The following is a 25240-nucleotide window of genomic DNA, read 5'->3' on the forward strand; positions in this document are numbered from 1 at the left end:
AGAGGCATTTGGATCTCTGAGTTAGAGACCAGCTGGTCTACAGAGCAAGTTCCAGGATAGTCAGGGTTACCCAGAGAAAAAAGGAGAATTACAGATATAGACACTAACATGGCTGTATAAACAAGACCTGAACAAGGATGCTAAGACAGAAGGAAGAACCTAGACAAAGAACTATGGGGAACTGAGGGATACTGACAGGGAGAAACAGCACATCAACTGCTTCTCCAACATCAAATGGTCAGCCTCGAGAGCAGAAACAGACAGACTGTATTAATATGTTTAGACATGCACACACACGTGGAACAACAAATTAAAGACCATGAATTTGAGAGAGAGCATAAAGTAGAGGTACATAAAGGAGGGAGGAGTTGGAGGGGAAAGAGACGGGGAGAATGATGGAATCATATCATAATCTAAAAAAAAAACCAATGGTAATACTACGAAAAAGAATTACAGATAGAGGGCCAGAGAGATGGCCTTTGCTATGCAGGCCTGGAGACCTAGATTTGATCCCTGGAACCCATGTAAACATGGAGGGAGGGAACTAACCCAACAGAAGTTACCCTCCAACCTCCATGTGGCACATGCTGCCCCTACTACAAATTAAAATTTTATTTTAAAATATTCTGTGACATGGTCGGACATATACCTCAGTGGTAGAGTACTTAAAACAACAAAAACAAAGATGGTTCTTAATCTCCAAGTCTAAAGTTAAGAATAGTAACAGAAACTATTCTCTATAATTGGTAAAAATATAGGTTGTAAGAAGTGAAGAGAAAGTGTGGGAAAATAGAGTGTAGTAATTGACTTTGACTGGAAGTCAACAAAAACTTCACAAAGGAAGATTTAAAACTGCTCAGTAGCAAACTACCAAAAAAAGTAAGTTAGGGGAGTAAAGGGAGGACGCTAGCAGGGGCTTGTGTGCTGCCTTAGGCAGGGTGGCGACTGTAGAAAGGGTTCTTAGGGGCAGCAGAGACACGGAGATGCCTTTTCTCCAACTGTCTTTCACCAACAACTAAAAGAAGAAAAAAAACAAGAAAAAACAAAACATAGGACAAAATACTTCCAAACTCAATTCATATAGCTATGCTTTCTTTTCTTTTCTCTTTTAAAAGAATCACTTATTATGTATAGAGTTCTACCTGCATGTATGCCTCTATGCCATAAGAGGGCACCAGATCTCATTATAGGTTGCTGGGAATTGAACTCAGGACCTCTGGAAGAACAACCAGCACTCAACCTCGGAGCCATCTCTCCAACCCACAAACCATGCTTTCTAAAGCAAACATTTAAGGTGTCAATCAACTCTGTCTAACTATGGATTTAGAATTTAGATAGTCAACCTTCTCTGGAGTTACAGGTGAAGGGAAATAGTCCAGGCAGAGTGACCTGCAGAAAGCACACAACTTGGACTGAGTTTAACATACTTAAGAATCTGAAACAAGGGCTGGAGAGATGGCTCAGAGGTTAAGAGCACTGGCTGTTCTTCCAGAGGTCCTGAGTTCAATTCCCAGCAACCACATGGTGGCTCACAACCATCTGTAGTGAGGTCTGGCTCCCTCTTCTGGCCTGAAGGGATACATGCAAGCAGAACACTGTATACATAATAAATAAATAAATCTTTAAAAAAAAAAAAAAAGAATCTGAAACAAGCATCTAGTTCGAGTGACTTGGCCACAGATTGTACTTAATAATGCTTATTTGAGAAGATTAAATGAAGGCCTGGGAGATCAGAATCCTTTCTCAGGATGTCAAAAAAACTATTTTCAACTGAGATGTCATTATAATTTCCCTTACTTTTTTGTATAGTGTATGCGGGTGCACATATGTGTGCACATGTGTAAATGAGTGAAGGTCAGAGATAAATGTTGGGCGTCTTCATCTATCACTCTCAACCTTTTGAGACAGTCTCACTGAACCTGGAGCTTTGTGTTTCAGCTAGACTGGAAGGCTAGGACGGCCTCTTAGGATTAGCCTGTCTCTACCCTCCATCCCTCATAACCTGTAACCCCAGGGTTCCAGAGCATATTGCCACTGCACCTGCACCTGCCTTTGACATGGCTGCTGGGGAATCCTTCATCCACTGAGCCAGCTTTCCGGCTCTCCTCTAATTTCATATCCTCTCAGTTTTCCAGACATGTACCTTCTGTTGCAGATCACTATCCTTTGTTCAGTCCATTCTGCCTTTCCCTGGAACATGTAAGGTTGTCTCAGGTACTTTTCTCTCATATGAGTATAGATACATGTACAATAGTCAGCTCCCCATTTCCAACCCCATGCCTTTGAGGCCAGCAATTATTTCACTGGCAGGTTGAGTCAGAGGAACAGCCTATATGTGAATCCAGCCCACATGTACAATGAAAGCTTTTGTACATCCCAGTGATATGCTGAAATAGTGTCTTGATATCCCCTGGGGCATGGTTCCACTACCCTAGAAGATACCAAAATCCAAGGATGTTCAAGGCCCCGATTCAAAATGGCAATGCATTTGCATATAACCTACGATCATCTCTAGATTAGTTGATGTAAATGTTATACAAACAATCATACCATATTGTTTGTGTAATGACAAGTCTGTTCATGTTCAGGACAAATGCAATGTTTCCCCCAAATACTTTTGATTTGCTGAACCTACGGACATGAATGCTACTTGTACATGCCATCACAATTCTACTTCTACACTAAGCTTATATACCTATGTAAGTTTCGATATTCGAGTGACTCTAGGCAAAACAATCCTGGGCCGTGGTAACACCAAGAAAACAGGTATAGCAGTCACTGCCCTGCCGTGAAGACAAAGGTAAAAGTTACTGGGGAAATCTAATAGTGATAACCACCATTTATTTTATTCAGAGCCAGACCACAGTAACGACCTGGCAGAGGAACGTGGGACTGAGAAGAGCCTTGTGTGTGCTAACTTTGATCAAACTACAGTGGTATAAATGAACTCACTGCTGTCCCCTATGCAGCACAAGGGTGGAGAGGTTAAATACAGCTGAGCCAGGCTGCATCACAAACCGTGTCACCTCGGGCGCCAAACTAACCTCCGACGACCCCGCTTTCTCTTCTGCCCAGTGGGGATCAAAAAGTGTTTCAAAAGGGTGGGGAAGACATACTCAAAGGGCTGAGCAGCGATGAGTAATTCGCTTTATCTCAGGATCTGCTCTGATCGATTCAACGGCAGCACCGCGCCGTTCGGGGCGCAGGGCGGCGCGCAGAATCAAGTTTGGAAGTGTGGTGTCTAGGGAACCCCGGAGCAGCACGGGATCCGGAGGAGCAGCTCCTTTTCTCAGCTTCGGCTTCCCGCCTCGAAACAATCGGGTGGGCTGGCCGAGGTACCCCCCACCCTCCCCTCCCCGCACTCCTCAGAGACCCTCCTAGGTGGGGGAACTCCCACCGCCCGATAGGCTTGGGGCGGGGGCGGGCCGGGGGTGGGGCCTGGCGAGGGTCGGGGCCGCCGCCCACCTGCCGCCGCTCACCTCTAGGCTGTAGTTGCCGCGGATGGCGGTGAAGTCGTCCAGGGCTTCGGCCGCGCTCCCCTCGTCCAGGTTCAGCTCCTGGCACAGGGCCTGCAGCGCCTCCCTGGCCGCGGCGACCACCGCCGCCCCCTCGGCGTGGGGCTCGTCCTCGAACATCCCCTCCGGCCCGACGGGCGGCGCGACCCGGCTTCGGGGTTTTCTTTTCCCTCCCGGCGAGCTACCCACAACCCCCCGCGACAAAGCGCGCGAAAATCGCCGACTTGAGCTCGCCTTCCCTTCATCGTCTGCCTCCGCTTTTCTCCTCAAAAAGTCCCTTTCTCCTCGGCAGCCCGCAGTAGCCCCTCTCCGGGAATGTGATAAGAAGATGGACCTCAGACTCTAAAGGAGACCTGGCTCGGGCCCTTGGTGGGCAGCCCCGGGGCACCGGCCCGCGGGGACCGACGTGAGGGAGCGGGGCGGAGGGATCCGAGCCGGTGCTGAGGCCGCCGGGACTGTAGCTTGCGACCCGCGCTCTCCACGGCGGGTCCCGTGGTGTGGGGAACTTGGGGCTACCTGTGGCGAGTTCGGTCACACTAGTGAGAAGCCTCCCCCACGACACTAGCCCGTGGACCTAGGCTGGTCAGCTCCCCCGCGCACTTTTAACCCGCTCTCACTGCGCTTTGACCCTTGATGGGGATGGAGGCGGGAGCAGCCGAAAGTGGCTCATTCCGTAGGAGCGCCACGTCGGAGGCTTCTGCCTCGCCAGAAAGGGATGGAGAGGCAAGGGTTTTCGGTGACGCCCCTCAGCCTCGCCCTTTCTTCTTCTTCTAATTCTTTTTTTTTTTTTTTTTTTTTTTTTGGTTTTTCGAGACAGGGTTTCTCTGTGTAGTTTTGGTGCCTGTCCTGGAACTCACTCTGTAGACCAGGCTGGCCTTGAACTCACAGAGATCCTCCTGCCTCTGCCTCTCGAGTGCTGGGATTAAAGGCGTACGCCACCACCGCCCGGCAGCCTCGCTAGATTAACTCCCTGGATTCTGAAACTGTCCCATTAAGTAGTCGTTTCAGTAGAGATGGTCTTTGTGGTAACCTGAAAGGTGTTTTTAAAACGTAAACTAAAACCGGACAGTTTCACTCAGAATCCTTCAGGAAATACATGCCTTTCGTCTTTAACATAAAGAAAAATATAGCATTCGGACACACTAGGTAATTCTTAACCTTGAAAATACCAAGCTAAGCCGGGCGGTGGTGGCGCACGCCTTTAATCCCAGCACTGGGAGGCAGAGCCAGGCGGATCTCTGTGAGTTCGAGGCCAGCCTGGGCTACCAAGTGAGTTCCAGGAGAGGCGCAAAGCTACACAGAGAAACCCTGTCTCGAAAAACCGAAAAAATAAAAAAATAAAAAAAAAAGAAAATATCAAGCTAGTTGGTTCTCAGTCGGAGGAGGCTTTTCTCATATGTTCACCAAACTGGAAATGCTATTGGGCATGCCTTTGCTTACCTAGCTCTTCAATATTTAAATCCAGATGTCACCCTCTCAGGCCATTTCTGAGCAGTACATCTAAAAGTAGTGACACCTCCCACGCAACATCCATTCTTTGTCTCCATTGTACCTTATCCTCTGAAGTTGTCATGCTTATTGACCAGCTCTTCCTACTGAAAGTTGCATGGTGAGAAAGAACCTTTTGTCTTCACTGCATTCCCTAGTTTGGATTAGTTCTTGCCACTCAGTACTTGGTGTATTGAGTGTTTTTGAAAAATTACTAAGTACTCCTTATTTTGGATGGAGTCACTAGAGAAGAAAATGGGGGCATCGAGGCAATTTATGAAGGAATTCCTATGTCCCACTAAAGCCTGGATGTTACACTCAAAGCAGAGATTTTAACATGTTAGTGATGGTCAGTCTGTTTTGGACAAACTCCTCTGGCTGCAGCTATGGCTTCACGGACGGGATAAGATAGACTACCAAGTCTGGAGATAATAGGGTGCTGTCTTACATGCTGGAAGGTGCCAGGTTGGAAGGAATCTTTGGACTAAAATAACAAGGGTACACTGCTGATGTAGGAAAAGTCCTGTGTTCCGTGACCTTTCCTAGGGAAAGGTAAACCTCTCTAAATCCGATAGACAAATGACAGCATAACTAAGAAACAGTGCAGCCTCATCCAGCTTTAGTCAAAGAGTGAGTTAGTTTAGTGGGGTTACTTAGAGGAAGGAGCACGGATAGTCAGGGAGCATGGATGCAAAGGCAGCTGCCGTTTCATCGTGGGTGACAACCTACAAGAGCTACATCCTCGGAGCTCCCTGCACAACTAGCTGGCACCAGAGCCAGCCTGAGTTTCCCTAGCAGTTATTTAATGTTCTATTCCTGAGGAGTGGATCCTGTGAGTCCTGTAAGTTTCTGAGCCTTTAGTTTTGTTTTCTCCCTGAGCCTCTTTCCAGGAGAGAACGCTTTAATTCAGAGGAAATAGCTGCACAGCACCCCAGTAACAGGTTTCCATCTAGGCCAAGGTGTTAAGAGACTTTAACTAGGATGGGCCTTCAAGCAAAGGGACAAGCAAGGTTAGCTATAGTGCAGTTTCATACAGGGGCCTTGTAGGAAGTGGAGGCCTCACAACTTCATTTAAACGCTAAAGCGGAATATCATAATGGAAGTGTGGACTGTGGTTTAAAAGCTATTTTAGCTATTTGGAAAACAGCAAAACAAAAACCCTTTTTCATTTAATACTTGAATAAAATCAATGAATTGGTTGACCAGACCTTACAGTCCTATGAAGTCTATGGCTGAAATGAAAAATCTGGGCAGTAATATGATCCAAAAGCTCTTTAGAAGTCACCAAGGTAATTGCAGGAGAAAGGCCTGAGGACTTGCTTGTAAATTTCTTTAGTTTTCAGGGGATAGTATTTGAAACTGCCTGCAGATTCCTTTCCCTTTTAGTGTTCTGCCCTTGACAGATCGAATCTGTCCCAGAAATAGCCACTAGACCATTAGTGCTGAAATTTTTAAAAAAAAAAAAAAAAAAAAAAATATTATTTACTTTTTTTTTTTTTTTTTTGTATTGGTTGGTAAGAAAAAGGCCTGGAAGTTGTTCTAGCATCTCATGCATGTATGATCTCTTTGAAGCCTGAGTAACTGGAGACACAGAGGCTTCATCTCTTAGAAGTAGAGAATAGAGTGGCTGCACTTGTAAGGTCTCCTGAAGTGGTCTGGGGTGGCAAGACTACTGAAATCTAGGGTCGTAGCACCCACAGATACACATGAAGCTGAGCCTATTTTATATATGTTCTGCATTGTTTCATCACCTTTTTACTGTTTAACTTAGTTCACAAATGGACATCTGTGGTGGTTTGAGTAAGAATTGCCCCAGTGGGCTCATATATTTGAATGTTTATAGCACTATTTGAAAGGATTAAAAGTATTAGGAGGTGTGGCCTTGTTGGAGTAGGCATGGCCTTGTTGAAGGAAATGTGTCACTTGGGGGTGGGTTTTGAGATTTCTAACTTGATCTGTCTTTGTCTCTGTCTCTCTCTGCCTACAGATCAGGATGTAGCTCTCAGCTACTGCTCTAGCACCTGCCTGTATGCCACCATGATGATAATGGACTAAACCTCTGAAACTGTAAGCAAACTCTCCATTAAATGCCTTCTTTCATAAGAGTTGCCCTGGTCATGGTGTCTTCAAAGCAATAGAACACTGACTGAAACAACATCTTTCTGGATTCTTGGCTGTCCCTCTAATTCTTTGTAAATCACCATCCCTGAGATTTTTTTTTCCCTTTTCTATATTTGTGTTACCATTTCTGTTAGAACAAAAGCAGTAATTCACTCATAATTATAGAATACATTATATATTACACATATTTATATGCATTTTTATGGTGTTGAAGACTGAACCCAGGGCTTTATGCATATTCTCTGATACTAAGTTACATCCCAGCACTAATAGGAATGGTCTTAAATCAGTATTTTCCTCCTTGAATAGATGAACATAGAAACCATAACCAGTTCACTGGGCAACTGACACTGGCTTCAGTTAGGGAGACCATCCCATGTTCTGGACTTCACTGCTTTTTAGAAATGGTAGAATCTATCTCTTTCCTTTTGACTTTCCAAATCTGAAGACTTTTTTGGGGGGTTTTGTTTGTTTGTTTGTTTGTTTTAGTTTTTGAATTTTCCAAGACAGGGTTTCTCTAGAAGTCCTGGTCCATCCTGGAACTCACTCTGTAGACCAGGCTGGGCTCAAACTCAGAGATTCACCTGCCTCTGCCCCGAGTGCTGGGGTTAAAGGCGTGCGCCAAGACAGTTTTTGACTATCCCTTCTCCTCTGTTTTATTCTTTTCTCTGCTCTTGAGGAAGATTTGGGAGCTACAGAAAAAAAGCATATGAGTTAGGGGCTCAGGGAGAAAAGGAAAGTCTCCATATCCTGCTCTCAACTCCACTCTTATCTCCTTACACTGTCTCTGTTCTCCTCAGTAATACTTAGCTCTCTATAAACTTTCATGATTTTTGGCTTTAGATTCATGTTCTGGAAATGTAACTTCATTAAGCCTTGCATTTTTGATCATTTACACATAGATCCATCCCTGCAAAAGAAATGGGAGAAGCATGGAGCCAAGTTGGAGTGGGGTGGCTAGAAAGGACAGATGTTTAGCCTAGCTTACAATTTTTTTTAAAAAAATATTTATTTATTTATTATGTATACAGTGTTCTGCATGCATGTATGCCTGCAGGTCAGAAGAGGACATCAGATCTCATCGTAGATGGTTATGAGCCACCATGTGGTTGCTGGGAATTGAACTCAGGGCTGGAAGAGCAGCCAGTGCTCTTAACCCTGAGCCATCTCTCCAGCCCCCCTAGCTTACAATTTTACCTAGCATATTTTCACTTGCTGAACTAATACATGAGAGCTCCTCCCCCTCCCCAGCCCTGTCTTTTATTTATATAATATTCTTTTAATGAGAGAAAAAATTTGTTTTGTGAAAGATTTGTGTGTGTGTGTGTGTGTGTGTGTGTGTGTGTGTGTGTGTGTGTGTGTAAGTACTCACAGAGGCCAGAAGAGGACATTGGATCCCCTGGAGCTGGAGTTACAGGTGGTTGTGAGCCAACCAACAGGGGTGCAGAAAACCAAGCTAACTGCTGAACCCTATCTCCAGCACCGCCCCCCCCCTTTTTGAGACAGGGTCTAATATAGCCCAGGCTGATCTTGAGTGGAGTAAGCCATCATGCCCCACAAGAATATCTTACAAAATAGGTGTCTCAGTAAAAGGCAGGAAAGCAAAGCAGTTATTAAAAAAAAAGTGAGAATCGAAAATAATAAAGACATGGGTGTGTCAGTAAGAGAAAATAAACAATATATTTAATATGTAGTATTAAAATGACATGGTACTGTTTTGAATATTTATTTCAGCATATCACAAAACTAAAGCCTAGACCTTTTTGTTTCATACATTTTTTAAAAAAATCAATAAAAACATTAACCTGTTTCTAAGGACAGCTTTATATAAAAATAACAGAGCTATCAAGATTTAATACACGTGTTAGTATTATCACTATTATTATCACTAGGAGGCACTTATAAAAGTTCCCACCTTCTGAGGTAGTTCAGGAATCAGCAGTCCTTTGTCTCTCAGCGTGTACTTCTATGAATTTTAACTAACAAATATAAATAAAATAAGCATTGTTATGCTTGAGACCATCTGTTGGTGGCATTAGTAAGAAAATAAAAATCTACTTGGTGGGAAAGGGACTTCAGCACAAAATATGAGAAAGAAAAGGGGTCATTCAGTCTTCTTGCCACTAGAGATCTAAACTATATCCTCAGCTTAGTTTCTGTAATCATAATCTCTTTACATTTTTGGATTTGAAAAGGGAATTCATTCACTCTCTCTGTAACAGAGTCTTGCTAATATATAGCTCTGCCTGGCCTGGAATTTGCTATATAGATCAGAATAACCTTGAACTTGTGACACTTCTCTCACCTCTGCCTTACAAGTGCTGGGATATAAGCATAAGACACCATGCCTGGCTCATTCTCTCACTTTTTAAATATGGAAATTTAAAGATGAGTATCTTTTCATCCCTACAGGTCTGTTTCTACCCTGAGAATGGAGCAGTTCATGAAATCAAACCAAGGACTGAAAAAAGGTTCAAGAAAACCACTAGTTTTTATATAACTCCATTATCTTTACAGTACAGGATGGATGGATATTCTGTGATCAAAATGTACAGTATGCTAACTTTAGGAAATAAGTGGCCAGTCCTTGAATTTGATAAAACACTGGAGGCTCAATATCACTAAAACATATTTGGTGGCATGAGTTTTTTTGGAGCACAAATTCAGCAACTGAGATGAACTGTAGAGCAGATCTGTGTTTATTCCCATTTGCAAGAAAGAGCAGATGGAGAAGAATACAGCAGGGTAACCAAGGATGTGGGTGTAGGAGTCAGAATACTTGGGTAATCATGGCTTTGCTGCCATTTACTAGTTGTGTGACCCAGAGCAACTCACTTTCATGTTTGTCTCCTCAGTTTCTCTCCATCTGCAAAATAAAGGTAATAATGAAGTGAATTAATAATTAAAAGGGTTAATTATATAATATGCTCAGAATTAGGCTGATTGTGAACTCTCAATAAGCTGCTATTCATTTTTATTGGATAATCTAGAAAACAGACTAGGTCAGAAGTAGATAGAGTTGGTTTCCTAAAAGGAGCCAAGGAGAATATGGTGAGGAATGAATGTAATTCAAATGTATGTTTAGTTAGCATTCATTGCAGTATTAAATGTAGTGATTTAGATATATTCTGCTCTGACTCAGAGTGAAGATTTAAGTAGGGATGTCCAATGTGACATTGTCATCTAGGATGCCTGTGCCCTGCAGCCTATATATAGGTTGGACATACCTAAATCTATCAGACAACTAAGGTCTTCATTTTGAACCTCCAGGAGCTACACCTAGCATATTGCCACTTTCCACTCACTATGAACTATCGAGGGATTTGGTCCTAAAGACATCTCAGCAGAGAGAGAGCAATGAAAGTTGGGAAAGAGGGTGAATAAAGATTGAGAATGCTTACTGAACAACACAAACAATGCAATTCACTATTGGATGTAGTTCTTCATCTGCCAGTTGCTGTAGCAGGAATCTTAACAGGTCTTATTAGTAAAAACAAACCCAGAACCAGGTATTGGGGTGAACGCTGAATGATCAGAGAAACAGAACAAGCCACAGCTAACCTCCCCTCACTATCTTCTCAGCTGATCTTGTTTCCTCAGACTAAAAGCCTCTGTGTCCTCATCCAAATGGGTCTCAGCTGAACTGCTGCTAAAAGCTTAACAGGCTCTAGTTCCTGCTCCTCACGCCTTATATACCTTTCTGCTTCCTGCCATCACTTCCTGGGGTTAAAGGCATGAGTCACCATGCCTGGCTGTTTCCAGTGTGGCTTTGAACTCATAGAGATCTGGATGGATCTCTGCCTGCTGAATGCTAGAATAAAGGCAAGTGCTATCACTGCCTAACCTCTATGTTTAATATTGTGGCTGTTCTGTTCTCTGACCCCCAGATAAGTTTATTAGGGTGAACAATATATTGGGGAACACAATATTGCCACAAGTTGTCACATTTCCTTTTTCTCTCCATATCACCCCAAGAGGTTTCTTTTGTCCCATATAGTTCAGCTCTGGCTTTCTGCTTAGATTTCTCCACTAAATAATAGCTTGGAAGTCAGACTTTGTACCTCATTTCTAGTATGTTCCTTCTATGTGCAGTCATCAAGGTATTTATTCAACTAATCTGTTTCTCTCTCCTTTTTTTATGTGCATTGGTGTTTGCCTGCATGTATATCTGTGGTGGTATTTTACTTGTACTGAAATGTGATTTTAATTGTATGTTAATAAAGTTGCCTGGGGGTCAGAGTTTTAGAGCCATAGCAAGTGCGTGGCGGTGGTGGCGTATGCCTTTAAGGACCTGGAGGGCGGTACATACAGGCAGTGACAAGGCAGTCACGTGTTTAGTTTACAACCAATGAGAAGGCAGAACAGCTAGACTATATAAAGACATACACACAGAAAGAGGCCCCTTTTCGAAGAGCTCTCTTGGCTGAAGCAGGATAGCTGAAGCAGGAAGGGTAAGGCTCTTAGTTCTTACCTCTTGGCTTTCTTCTCTGAATCGGCTCTGTGTTTCTTATTTAATAAGACGGTTGGTTACATCTACATATATCTGTGAGAGGGTGTCAGATCTTGGAGTCAGAGACAGTTGTGAGCCTCCATGTGGATGCTGGGAATTGAACCCTGGTCCTCTGGAAGAGCAGTCAGTGTTCTTAACCCATGAGTCACCTCTCCAACCCAACTAATCTGTTTCTTAGAAAAATTCATCTTCTGAGAACCTTTTCTTCACTTATATTAAACTGGGCAGTGGGTAGTAAACAGACTCCATCTTAGAGCTATCTAGGACCTGGCAGCAGTAGTTGGAGAAATTAGGAACACTGGGGAAAAGGAGTGGGAACTTTGTATATACTGTGATAGAGTCAGCATTATACCCTATCAGAATTTTGTTACTGCTCACAGGCTTCAAAAGGAATTGGACAAGAGAAAGGCCTTCTGAGATTTTATAAAATATTAGGTATGAAAATGTAAAAATAGACTGGTATCTCTTGTCCTTAAGATTTGTAGACAATCAGTCAGCCTTGACAACAGAGTCATCACTACTAACACTGCAACACTGTCATTTACTTGGAATTTTTCTTTTCTCTTCTTTGTTGTTGTTACTTAAGGATTGTTTTGTGTTTATACAGAGTTTTACTGTGTAGCCCTGGCTGGCCCAGAACTGGCTATGTAGCCCAGGCTGGCCTGGAACTCTCAGGGATCTGCCTGCCTCTGCCTCCTGAGTGCTGGGATTAAAGATGGGCACATAAGTCTTGTTTTTTGACAGAATATAACAGACTCTCATGAAGTAGAAACTGGCCTCAAACTCACTGTGTAATCTCAATTTCTTAATTAATTCTTAAATGGTCTTAAATTCCTGATTCTCCTGCCTCAGTCTCCCAAGTGCTGGGGTTACACTTGTGTTTTTGTGCACTGAACCCAAGTGCTGGGGTTACCTGTTTGTTTTTGTGCACTGAACCCAGGGCCTCTCACATGTTGGGCATGCACACTTCCACTCTGCCATTGACATATATCCCTGGCCCTGGAGTATCTCCCCCACCTCTCTATCTCTAAAGCAGTCGTCAGCACTTAAATTTTGTGGATGTCTGCATGACTCAAACTCACTACAATTTTTACTGTATTTTCAAATTTAAAACAAGAACTTAACTCCCTGGTACATTTAACTACTAACATGTTTTTTTAAGTGGGGATTATGTTGGAGGTAACTAACTGCATGGAAGTAGCTTCATGCTAGGGTTGCCTAAGTCTGAAAGAAAAACGGGGGAATGCAGGCTGGCAAGATCAATTTAGTGGGCAAACATATTTGCTACCAAGCCTGACAACCTATGTTTGATCCTTGGGATGGATGCACATTATGGAAAGAGGACCAACTCCCACGAGCTGTCCTCTGACCTCCACATGTGCACACACTCACAGATACATTTGAAAAAAAAAAAAAAAGAAAGAAAGAAAATGGAATGTGTTTGTCACTTCTGGGGTTTCTGAAAGGTTCGCTCTTACCTGCTGTCATGTGCTTTGCATTCTAAGTATGAAGACAGCCACAGAGCTTCCTCAACCAGGAAACTCTTATCTGGGATTCTGACTCATTCCACACCCTCTGGATTCGGAACAGAGCCTGGGAGGCGATGATCCGCAAAGAGGGCTCAGGGTCGTGTAACAGTTCTCTCAGATCTACATGGAAGAAAACCAAGACTGGAGGTTTCTAGAAATGAGTACTGTTCTGGATACCAAGTAGCCAACAAACCAGAGCAGCTGGGATAAAAGGGCAACTTTTACAAAGCTGTATGAAAGTCTGTAGATTGGTGAATTGATTCCAATTTTGATCTGTAAAACACTGTTTTCTTAATTACTAAGTATTTCATTCCTTTGCAATAGCCATATTTTAAGTAGTCTATCTAAAATACACTTCTCTGAGCCTGCCAAGCTATGTCTAATGTTAACCTCTTCTTGCCTTACTCTAAAGAAAACGTTAACTCTTAAATCATTATTCCCTTGAAATATTTTTCTTTCTTTTTTTGTCCTTTCTTTTCCTTCCTTCCTTCCTTCCTTCCTTCCTTCCTTTCTCCCTCCCTCCCTCCCTCCCTCTCTTTCACTATGTAGCTCTGGCTGTCCTAGAACCTACTATGTAGACTGGGCTAGACTCAAACTCATAAAGATCTACCTACCTCTGCCTCTCAGGTGCTAGGATTAAAGGTGGGTACCACTGTGTCTGGCTAGTATTTTTCATTTTTTTTTGTCTTGGTGTTTTGTTGTTTTGTTTTGTTCTTCCAGGCCAAACTATATCCAGCTTTATTAAAGATACTTTTCATAAACAATCATGGTTTTTCAGGCAAGACATGGCCAGACAATCATTAACAGAATACAAGAGCTTCCAAACTCCCTTCTTGTATAGACTACCAAAATCAGAAAGCCACTATAAAACCCGATGAGTCTTCATTCGATGCTTTGAAAAGGGGGAGAGCTTAGAGTGAGGGCTGATAGTTCACATTGAGGATGTTTAACAACTTTTCCCAAGCTGACCCTGACTTTCAGGAAATGAAACAAACACGGCAAAATTATCAATCTGAAGATCCACAATCTTTTATAAAAGGAACCACTGTTCTTCTGAGGACACCATATCATAGCAAAGTCCAGATTGCCTGATAGACCGGCAAAACCAATTTTGGGGGTCAGGTTCCAACAGGTCTCTGGTTTGAAGGGAGTTAAGTCTATGTTGATGGTACAGGGGAGGAAGACACAGAAATGAATTTAGAGTTTCCCACACAAGGCATTTTGTGCCATGGTGGCCACATATGTCAACACCAGGATGTCTCTCCTGAGAGCCAAGAGGAGTCTTTCAAAATCATCAGGGAAAGATGTTTTCCAACATCAGCCATCATCAATCCAGCTTGGGAGACATTTTATTAGTGACACATGTTCCTCCCGCGCACCCCCCCCACCAAAACAATGAAGTGTTCTGTGTGCTAACAACATAGCTTAAAAAAAAAAAGTAAAACAAAATTCTGCATTTTTATAAACTTGATAAAAAATAGTATTTCAAACTGTACAGTCAACCGAAGTACAGTTATCAAAAATGCACACATCTCACTTGGCGTCTCCAGCACCATCAGCTTTCTGTGCCTGCTCTGTTTTGGCATCTCCATTTTCTGCAGGATTACTCTCACCCTTACCAGAATCGGCTTTCCCCTTCTTCCCCTTGGGGACCTTCTCCTCCTTCTTTGCAGGGGCCTTTTTAGGCTTGGGTTCTGGCTTTGGAGGAGCAGGTTTAGCAGACAACCTTGCAGATCTTCTCTGTGGCTCATCCTTCACCTTGGCTTTATCTCCTTTAGTATTCCCTTCAGCCTTTCTTTTGGGCATGGTGGCGGCGGGGGACGTCAGTGCTGTTGTTTTGTTTTGTTTTGTTTTGTTTTTTTGAGGCGGGTTTTTTGTGTTACCTTGGTTGTCCTGGAAGTAGCTCTGTAGACCTCACAGAGATCCACCTGCCTCTGCCTCATGAGTACTGGGATTAAAGGTGTGCACCACCACCGCCTGGCATATTTTTACAATTTTTAATGGCTTGTTTTGTTTTGTTTTTGAGACAGGTTCTCCCTATGTTGCCCAAGCTAAATTTGAATGGCCATTTCTCTGCATTAGCCTACCATGTTGCTGAGATATCAGACACAAACTACCATGCCCAGGTTAAAGTTTTAGCTTTTATATTTTCCTATGGCAAAAGAAGTTCATGTTTGTTATATAGAAAACTCAGATAATACATGTAAGTACCAGAAGGATATAAGTGGTGTATGATTCTACCACTTAGAGATAGAATGTTGTTTTGAAAGTATGTCTTCAACAGGGTGGTGGTGGCACACTCCTTTAATCCCAGCACTCAGGAGGCAGATCTCTGAGTTCAAGGCCAGCCTAGTCCACTGATCAAGTTCCAGGACAGCTAAAGCTACACAGAAAAACCTTGTCTGGAAACATACAAACAAAAAGTATGTCTTCCTGATCTTTTTCTCCTTTTCTATGCACTGTTTTGCTTCAATATTGTTGTCCAAATGGAATCGTATGATCTGAAAACTTTTTTTTTGAGATAGGGTCTTGGTATGACCTTGAACTCATGATCCTCCTGCCTTTACCTCCTGAGTTTGGATAATTGTCTTATGGAATAATATCTCATTATTATCTGAGTCACTTCTGTGTGGGAATAGAACTTTTGTTCCCCAAGTGTTTTAGGTAAGAAATAAATCAGTCATATAGTATCCTACTCCACAGAATAATTTACACGACTTTCTTTTCTTCTTTTTTGAAACAAGATTTCATTATACATAAGGCCTAGTCTGGCCTCAAACACACAATCTTCTTCCTCAGTGTCGCAAGTACTGGGATTATAGGTGTACTCCACCAAAGCTGGCTGGTTGTTGTTGCTGTTGTTTTAGAATATTTTAATATCTATGCAGAAATCGTAGATGTTAGTGAGAAATAGGTGGTAGATCAGGGCTCACTAGTTAAGGGTACTTGCTGTTCTTGCAAAGGGCTTGGATTCAGTTCCCAGCACCCACATGTTAGTTTGTAACCTAGTGTAACTCTAGTTCCAAGAGATCTTGATGTCCTCTTCTGACCTCTGCAGGCACCAGATATGCACATATATGCAGGCAAAACACTCATATTCATAAAATAAATATTAAGAAAATTAGCAGTGTCTGCCTTATATTAGCTTTATTCCCTACCTGTTTCAATAATTACTGTGTTTTTAAAAGTAGCAAATTGGGTCCTGCAAGATGACTTAGTGGAAGCTGGGTGGTGGTGACACACACCTTTAATTCCAGCACTCAGGAGACAGAGGCAGGCGGATCTCTGAGTTTCAGGCTAGCCTGGTCTACAGAGTGAGTTCCAGGATAGCCAGGGCTACTACACAGAGAAACTCTATCTCAGAAAAGAGAGAGAGAGAGAGAGAGAGAGAGAGAGAGCGCGCGCGAGCGAGAGAGAAAGAGAATGATGTAGTGGGTAAAGCACTTGCTACCAAGCCTGACAAGCTAAGTTCAATCCCCATGACCCACATGGTTGAGGAAAAGAATCACTAACTCTTGTAGTTTATCCTCTTACTTCCATACTCATATTAAGTAAATAAAAAATTTTTAATTAAAAAAAAGCAAATTCTTGATATTTTTAATTTGGTTATGAAAGTAGTGATTTAGATTGTGAGAATGTGCATTTGCATTTCTAACTATATACCTACCTTTCCCTCCCTCGCTAGGGATTGAACCTACAGCCTAATGCTAAGCTACCTCTGCACATATTAAACAAACATTGTAACACTAAACTATATCTCCAGATTTATTCACTATTCTTAGATGGGAAGAATAATTCTTTGAGCACTCAATCTGCATAGCTACGCAGTTCCAGAAAGTTTCCCCCTCTGACAGTTCTGAAACAGTTCTCCGATGGTTGCCTTAGATGGCTCTAAAGCGTCTTCAAGCTAAGTCCTACACTCTACAACACAGCTGCTTAGACAGCGGGGCAAGCTAAGTCCTACACTCTACAACACAGCTGCTTAGACAGCGGGGCAAGCTAAGTCCTACACTCTACAACACAGCTGCTTAGACAGCGGGGCAAGCTAAGTCCTACACTCTACAACACAGCTGCTTAGACAGCGGGGCAAGCTAAGTCCTACACTCTACAACACAGCTGCTTAGACAGCGGGGCAAGCTAAGTCCTACACTCTACAATACAGCTGCTTAGACAGCGGGGCAGTCTCTGAGGCTCTTGTGAGACATCACCATAATTTGTTAAGATAGATTTCTAGAAAGATGGTGTTTTACTTCCTGACAAAGTTTAGCAGGACTTCCCCCTTAGTCCTTAAAGCTGGTTCCGGACAAACAGGATCATACCCTTTCCTACGGGGTCTTAGACTAAGAGGAGACCACACTCTAACTGAGTTACACTCACTTGTGCTTGCATTGCTTGCATAAGCCCAGAGTTTTAGATGCCAGACTCAACTGTGCTACGGAGCCCGCCCGTAGTCACAGAATCAGATACCTTCCAAAACAGTGCAGTCCACATCCAAGCAATGGCATTACTTACCGTTCTCTATCCAGTCAATACCCTTCATCTTGAGCTCACTGGGATCCACATACTTTGATAAGATCCCTAAACACAAGACAATAAGCTTAGACTTTCACTTTTAGAAACTAAAAGTTTTTCATTTTTATCATTTAATAATCTAAGCAGATGGCAAAATTAGACTTTTGTTAATAAGGCATATTTAAAACAATACATTCCAGCCAGGCTTTCTGGCTCACACCTGTAATCCCAACACTTGAGAAGCTCAGGCATGAGAATTGCCATGAGTTCCAAGTTAGCCTTGAGTATACAATGAAACTATCTCAAAAGCTAAGCAGAGCCTTGATGGTAACATACATCTTTAATCCTAGCATTCAGGGAGCAGAGGCAGGTGGATCTATCTGAGTTCAAGGCAAGCCTGGTCATATCAGTTTCAGACAAGCCAGGGCTATACGGTGAAAACCTGTTTCAAAAAATAACCAAAATAATAAGGAACAAGAGCCAGGAAGATGGCTTAAAGAGCTAATGTGCTTGCTCATGAACCTGACACCCTGAGTTCAATTTCCAGATTCACAGTGGATGGAGAGCTAACTCTTATGAGCTAGCTCTCTGACCTCCACATATCCACCATGTCACCTACATGCTATGTCACCTACAAGCATACACACACATACAAACACTAAAGTTTTAAATATTAAAACAATATTCCCAAGTGTTTTATAGTTATTGGTCAATAATGTGGTTCCTTCTTCCTTGAAAGTATTTTCAAGGTCATCTACATAAAGATCATGCCTGATACTATAAGTCTGGTTTGAAGTTTGTGGCAGAGGAGGTCAGGCCCTAGAGAGAAGATATCATTTTTGCTTTGCTAGAGGGATTATTGTGGCCATCAAATTGTCAAATAAACACTTAGATTTATGCTCATAGATTAGTGCTGCTGTCAGCTTTGATCAGAGAAAGTTTTTTTTGTGTGTGGGGGGGAGTGGGTAGGCATATTATTGGAGAAACTCATAGTGTCAGAGTGCTGATAATAAGACTATTGGGAGCCCTGAGACATCTGTCTCCCCAACCTGGGCTCAGGAAACACTGGAGAAGAGGGAGCTGAAGGAAGGTCTGAGTTGAAGGAACAGGTGTGTTGTAGAATATGTCTTCTAGACATTGCACTCAGGAGCTCACAGCAGCTGTGATGGCCTGCATAAGATCTGCACAAGACTGGGCTCACCAGCATTCTGTCACCATGGACTTAGGAGTCCCCACATACCCTTGAGGATTTCTAGGCAGTTCCTGGGGTAAGGGGTTTGTGAAGTCCTACATCTCCCTGAGGATCTATAGGCAGTTAATGGTTGCTTAAAGGGGTAACGTGAAGTAAGAAACATTTTCCTTAGTGCTAGTCACTGAGTTACTCAGGCTCCTGTAAATAGCCCTTTACCCATGCTCCTATAGTAACCCTAATTAAACTCATTAAGTCACCAAAATAAAAGACATGAAAGTAGATGAGAGACTATTTGGGAAGAAGGGGATAAATGGGAATGGGTGAGGGATAAGAGGGTTATGGTGCAAAAAAGACTGCAATACATTCTATGTAAAGACAAGACTGGGGATACTCAACACAAGGTGGGAAGGGTTAGGATAATATAACTATACAAATCAAAGTTTTCTTTTACCTATAAACAAGACAGCTGTTCTTCTGATGGGAAGTTTTGGATCCTTGGAATACATTAGTGTTTGGTCTAGGATGTTTATTTTCCCCTTGCTTTTTTCTCCCTAAGTTGATGGGAAGAGTATATAACAATAAAGTAGCAGCAGGTGAGTAGAGCAGTGCCTGAATTACTCTAGTGACGTCACATGACTGTTTGCCATGATAGCAAGCCCTGTAAAGTTAGGGCCTCAGAATACCCACTGTGCACACCTGTCCATGACACCATTGGGTCACCCTGGCTTCTCTGCACCTCTGTCTTCTCGCCTCTAAATGCCACCTTGAGTTTTAACTTCCTTACCAGCTCTTCCTGCCTCATCAGCCCGGCTCTGAGGACTCTGTAGGCTTCCTTTCCTGGCACATACTATTTTCTATCTGGAGTTTCTATTTTTGTTTCTTAGAAGTTTTCTGTCTCCTTACTCATTTTCAGGTGCCAAACTAGAAATTTTAAAACTGGATTGCCATGACCTGCTACACAGAGGATGCATTTTGCTCTCTGGGTGAATGAGTGTACCTTTCAAGGGCCTCTTGGAAGGATAAGCACCTCACAAACAGACAAGAATTATTTCTCATAGAGCTTAAATCTGACATGGACAGTTTGCACTTTTACCCATTGGGAACAGCAAATTTCTTGTTGGAAATATTGTCATTAATGCATCAACTACAGGTAATGGCTGAAGTTCAGAGACCTAATACCCAGGAAAAAGGCAAGGGCACTATAGTATGCTTCCTAGCCCTGCAAGCTTGATGAGAAGAGACCACGGGGGTTTTAGATATGTAGAAGATTCCTAGAAATCCCCAGAGACTTCAATGTGGGATCCAGGTGGTTCTACTATAATTGCTTTCTAGAAAACTATGCATGGACCTTCTAACGCTACCCTAGATCATATATGCTTTGCTGGGTTTGTAAAGAGAAGATGCTATCTGAGTCTCAGGGCTAGTGACATGCTGCCCTCTTCTTATCCGATCTTCTTATGGCAGTTCTTGCTTAGGGACTTATGCTTTAATGGAAAATAAGACAATCCACTATATCAAGCAAAGGGCTATAGACGTGAAGACAATGTATAATTTCAGTTCAGCTCACAAAGTCTCATTATGTAGCTCTGGGTGGCCTGGAACAGCTTGGCTTGAACTTACAGAAATCTACCTACCTCTGCCTCCTGAGTGCTGGGATTAAAGGTGTGCACCACCAAGCCTAGCCTAAGTAAAAAATTTTGAGTAGATACTATCAGTCTGACCTTGTAGTTTTTGATGCAATTAGTGGGGCTCTCTAGTTTATCAGTCATTTTGTTATTACTATTTTGAAACAAGGTCTTACTCTATAGCTCAACTTACCCTTAAACTCACACTGAGCCTCCTGACTCAGCCTCCTGAGTGATATTATTACAGGAATGCCTACCGTATCTTGTACCACCAGCTTTTTGCATATATGAAGAAATGTGTTAGTAGCAAATTTGTTGGCTAGTGAAATGGCCCAGTGGGTAAAAGTGCTTGCCATTCAGGCCTGAGGACTCAAGTTTGACCCCTGGAAGCCAGATGTGTAATTCCAGCATTCCTCCAGTGAGATGGGAGATGGAGACAGGAGACTCTCTCACAATGTGGAAGGCAAGAACTGACTCCTGAAAGTTGTCCACTGACTTCTACTTCCACACTGTGGCAGACTCAATGTGTGTGTGCATACACACACCACACACACACACACACACACACACACACACAACTTTTTTAAGTGTATTTGTGACTAATTGGGGGAACTACAGGAAAGAGATGTACCTAACTGAACAATTCATGGAGGGCAACTACTGCTGTGAAGGGTGGGATGGGAAATGTTTCCCACATGCCATATGTCTCCATTAAAAACTATCAGAAAAAACAAAGCCACTCTTTCTCACATACAAAGAATTTGCAGACCCTTCTGACTTCATGTGGTTTGATGTATAGGGGATCTTTGCAGTACACTTCTCGGGGCAGCTTCCATTTCAGGAACTGGGCACATATAGTTAGCACTTGTCTACTCTCCTGTGGGGGAAAAGAGCATAACCGGTCAGCATTTTCAAACACTCTTGAACTGAGGTACATTTTCTTTAGTAAAACTGACACCAAAGTCTAACATGAAAGGTTGATAATTCCAGAATTACTCTGGGTGAGGTGAGGAAAGGGGGTGAACTGGTATTCTGCCTTCCTCCTGAAGACCCTAAAGGACTTATAAACCTGCAAGTTGCTGAAAAGGATGTAGTAACCAGTGTCTCTGGAAAAGTGAGAACTAGTAGATGGGGTACACAGGTAAGATACACTATAGCCCAGGCTCTAGACAGGATTCCCCTGAGCAAGTAGGACTCGTCTCCAGTCAGTGCTCTCAGAATGCCACTAAGCACCATTCAAAACTGTTTGTCTCAGGTCCACTAGATACCCTTTAAGGCCAGGTATGGTGGTTTACGTCTTTAATTTAATCACAACACGTAGGAGACTAAGGCAAGTGGGCAGATCTCTGAGTTAGAGGCCAGCCTGGTTTACATAGCCAGTTCCAGGCCATCTGGAGCTACATAGTGAGACCTTGAAAACAACAACCAAAAACAAACCCTCTGGGGATTGACTAATAAAAATTAGTTCAGGTTATTTGTGTAGCAATTTGTAGATATGTAGTATCTAACCCAGGTACCCACACTAGGTTTTTATGCCCTTAAGAAATTTTCACATGCATGCACTAAAGTGCTTGTTGCAGCACTATAATCATGAAAACCAAACACTGTCTCAGTGTCCTGGAATAGGAGAATGGGGTAAATTTTAGATTAAATGATGCAATTCCACATAACACTGAAAATAAATGATCTATAGCCTTACAATAAAAATATCATAAATACAATGTTAAGCAAATATGCTGAGAGATTTACAGAAATACACAACGTGAGTTTAAAACATGAGGGGACTGCAGAGATGGCTCAGAGGTTAAGAGCACTGGCTGCTCTTCCAGAGGACCTGGGTTCAATTCCCAGCACCTACATGGCAGCTCACACCTGTCTGTAGCTCTAGTTCCAGTGGGTTGGACACCCTCACACAGACACACATGCAGACAAAACACCAATGTACATAAAATAAAAATAAACATTAAAAGTTTAAAACATGCCGGGCAGTGGTGGTGCATGCCTTTAATCCCAGCACTCGGGAGGCAGAGCCAGGCGGATCTCTGTGAGTTCGAGGCCAGCCTGGGCTACCAAGTGAGTTCCAGGAAAGGCGCAAAGCTACACAGAGAAACCCTGTCTCGAAAAACCAAAAAAAAAAAAAAAAAAAAAAGTTTAAAAATAAACTCGGTATGGTGGCACACAACTATAAAACCAGCACTTGGGATGTAAAGGCAAGAGGACAGCAAGTTCAAGGTCAGGTTAGCCTACATAGTGAGAATGCCTCACACACACACACACACACACACACACACACACACACACACACACAGACGAGGCAGGCATTGATGGCACAAACCTGTAATCCCAGTACTTAGGAAGCAGAAGCAGGACAATCAAATTCATCCAGAATCAAGCCTTGGCTACCTAGTTAGTTTGAGATCAGCTTGAGCTACCAGAGACCCCGTCTCAAAGCAAAAGACACAAAAGAGAGTTGAGGGAAAGGAAAGAAAAGAGAAGAGGGAAAGGAAGGGAAGGAATTACTTCAGGAATGATCAAATTTTGGATGGCATGTCTTTAGGGGCTTCAGTTGGGAACAGATGTATTATTTACTTGTTTCATTTCTTAGAGCATTGGTTCTGTCCTAACACAGTTTAACATCCACCTCTCTGATCAGACTCCTCTCTGAAGAGCTCAGCTTAGCTAGAAGTTGTTCAAGTTTGTAGGAAAATAAACTCCGAGCCTTGGTGGCTCTCGGCCTTTTCTGATTGCCAAGGGATGGCAGATTGGAGGAAGGTATTAGCACCATGTACCTGTGAGCCCCAAAGATATGCTTCTATCACCTGGATGACAAGGTCTGAGCTATACTTTACTGAGGTCTGAAATGGTTCTCATTTATGGCTACAGAGCTATAGACCTTTTCACACAAGGTATGAGGGCCCACATAAATCTTCAGTCCTGTTTCTAAGCTCCCCTGCCCCCAAGACAGGGTCTCACTATGTAGTCCTGGAACTTGGGTCTCTATAGATCAGGCTGGCCTCAAACTCAGAGAGATCCACCTGCCTCTGCTGCTGAGTGCTGGGATTAAAGGTGTGTGCCACTACCACCTCTGGCTGTTTCTAAAGATTTTTAAAGTTAGACTTTCATTTCTGTATGGGGGAACACAAAGACTGATCTCCAGAATTCTTCCAGAATCCTTGTGGTCTAAATATTCCTCCCTGGAATGATATAACTGGTGATCACGGTTAGCATAATGAACTGAGTAAGCTTAAACACTGTGTGTGTGCATACGCGCGTGCGCACGTGTGTGTGTGTGTGTGTGTGTGTGTGTGTGTGTGTGTGTGTGTTACTGTACCGGTGGCTGAATCCAGGAACTCACATGTGATAGGCAAGCATTCTACCATTGAGCTATATTTCCAGCCCTCTTACTTTATTTTTATTTAAAAATTTTAATTACATCTATCTATATATTTCTATCTATCTATCTATCTATCTATCTATCTATCTATCTATCTATCTATCTATCTATCTATCTCTATATATGTATCTATATATCTCCCTGTCTCTACATGTGTTTTTATGAATCAGTTCCTCTCCTTCCATCTGTGGGTTCTAGTTGTCAGGCTTGGCAGCAAGTACCTTTACCTACTGAGTCATCTTGCCAGCCTTACTCTTTTAAGTTATCCACACTGGCCCTGAACTTGAAAGCCTCCTGCCTCAGCCTCCCAAGTAGCTGAGATTACACATCTGTGCCATTATGCCCAGCCTGAACACATACAGTTAATACTAGGTGGCTTAAATGAAAAACCACAATCCTTACAGCAAAACCCTTGGAAGCCTTAGGAAAAATAAAGTCTCCAGATGGTCTAGAGAGGGTATTCTCTAACTTAACTCCAACACAGTCCATGTCTCAAGGCCATGAAAGAAAAGAACATGTTTGTCACCAACACAGAGTTTTTTGAGTTGAGCATTCGATTTCAGGCTCTGTGCTAAGCTACAAAGTGATAATAAACAGTTTTTGCCCCTAACGACCATATTTTGCTAAACAGAAATTAAGAGTTTGATTCCTCACAATTTACACAGGGAAATGACTGAAATGTAGTTTTGTGCCAGAGGACGTAAGAAAGCGCCTGCCAAGTCTGTGCCCTCAGGGATATAAACAGTTTGCAGAGCTAGATCTGAACTCAGAGTTGTTTGTGGCTAAAACGACCTGACATTACCTTAGCTATTTCATCACTGTCGTCCTGAGAAAACAGAAGCAGTGGGACCAAGCTCTCCAGGACGTGGCTCTCCACACACTTCTTATCTGTGTGTCTCACAGCCTTTATGGAGGCTCCAAAGAGAGTCATGGAGAAACGATGGATGCCATGTCTCACCTAAGAATGGAGGATTCAGAAGGAAACAGCCCACTGAACATGCTCATACTAGCTTATAAGATGAACTCCAGGGGTCTGGCCCATCAGTCTTAACATGAAGCTATCTAGCTGCATATGGTTGAGGGCAAGAAATCAACTGTACAGGGAGGCAGCAAGACCTGTGTTTGGTGTTCTTGTTTCTGAACTGTACAAGCAAGAAACAAGTAATGTCACCTGTTGCTGAAAAAGCTTGTATCCAATACTGGTTTTAATTACTCACATAAGCTCTTTTGCTAAAATTCAAAACCCTAGCTAGCATATACCGAGGATGCTGGTCAATGTGCTTTATGTTTCTTTTAGAAATCTTTGTGATTTGGGACAAGGATGTAAGTACAGCCATCATTTTGACCCACTTCT

The 25240-nt window shown here is 42.7% G+C and overlaps 3 protein-coding genes and 1 long non-coding RNA gene across 8 annotated transcripts in view; 1 reads left to right on the plus strand and 3 right to left on the minus strand.

The window, feature by feature from the left end:
• Positions 1-3907, minus strand: part of Rbl1 (RB transcriptional corepressor like 1) — a 59222-nt gene extending 55315 nt beyond the window's left edge. Inside the window, exon 1 of the mRNA XM_059261790.1 lies at positions 3480-3907. Within this exon, the coding sequence (XP_059117773.1) occupies positions 3480-3635 (156 nt within the window). The 5' untranslated portion in view covers positions 3636-3907. The remainder of the gene's footprint in view (positions 1-3479) is intronic.
• Positions 3908-4873: 966 nt separating this feature from the next.
• On the plus strand, positions 4874-10032 carry LOC131909888 (uncharacterized). Its single transcript, XR_009378946.1, has 3 exons — positions 4874-5124; positions 6991-7070; positions 9537-10032. It is a non-coding gene; the product is annotated as an uncharacterized LOC131909888 (long non-coding RNA).
• Mroh8 (maestro heat like repeat family member 8) overlaps positions 8877-25240 on the minus strand; it is a 78924-nt gene continuing 62560 nt past the window's right edge. For 2 of the 5 annotated variants that reach the window (XM_059261791.1, XM_059261794.1), the window contains 6 exons: positions 24689-24844; positions 21247-21369; positions 19319-19418; positions 17676-17741; positions 13113-13283; positions 9806-9990 (listed from right to left, as the gene is read on the minus strand). In XM_059261791.1, the coding sequence (XP_059117774.1) occupies positions 13135-13283; positions 17676-17741; positions 19319-19418; positions 21247-21369; positions 24689-24844 (594 nt within the window). In that variant the 3' untranslated portion in view covers positions 9806-9990; positions 13113-13134. Of the gene's footprint in view, positions 9104-9805; positions 9991-13112; positions 13284-17675; positions 17742-19318; positions 19419-21246; positions 21370-24688; positions 24845-25240 lie in introns of those variants that run through there. The other 3 variants (XR_009378945.1, XM_059261792.1, XM_059261795.1) reach the window with 3 other exon arrangements.
• On the minus strand, positions 14575-15014 carry LOC131909887 (non-histone chromosomal protein HMG-17-like). Its single transcript, XM_059261799.1, has one exon. The coding sequence runs from the start codon at positions 14967-14969 to the stop codon at positions 14697-14699; it is 273 nt and encodes a 90-aa protein (XP_059117782.1). The 5' UTR covers positions 14970-15014; the 3' UTR covers positions 14575-14696.

This window comes from Peromyscus eremicus, chromosome 4 (genome assembly GCF_949786415.1).
Source record: "Peromyscus eremicus chromosome 4, PerEre_H2_v1, whole genome shotgun sequence".
Lineage (NCBI taxonomy): Eukaryota > Metazoa > Chordata > Mammalia > Rodentia > Cricetidae > Peromyscus > Peromyscus eremicus.

Bases quoted from the DNA above. Each gene is read 5' to 3' on its own strand.
- LOC131909887 (XM_059261799.1), bottom strand. From the start codon at position 14,969: ATGCCCAAAAGAAAGGCTGAAGGGAATACTAAAGGAGATAAAGCCAAG.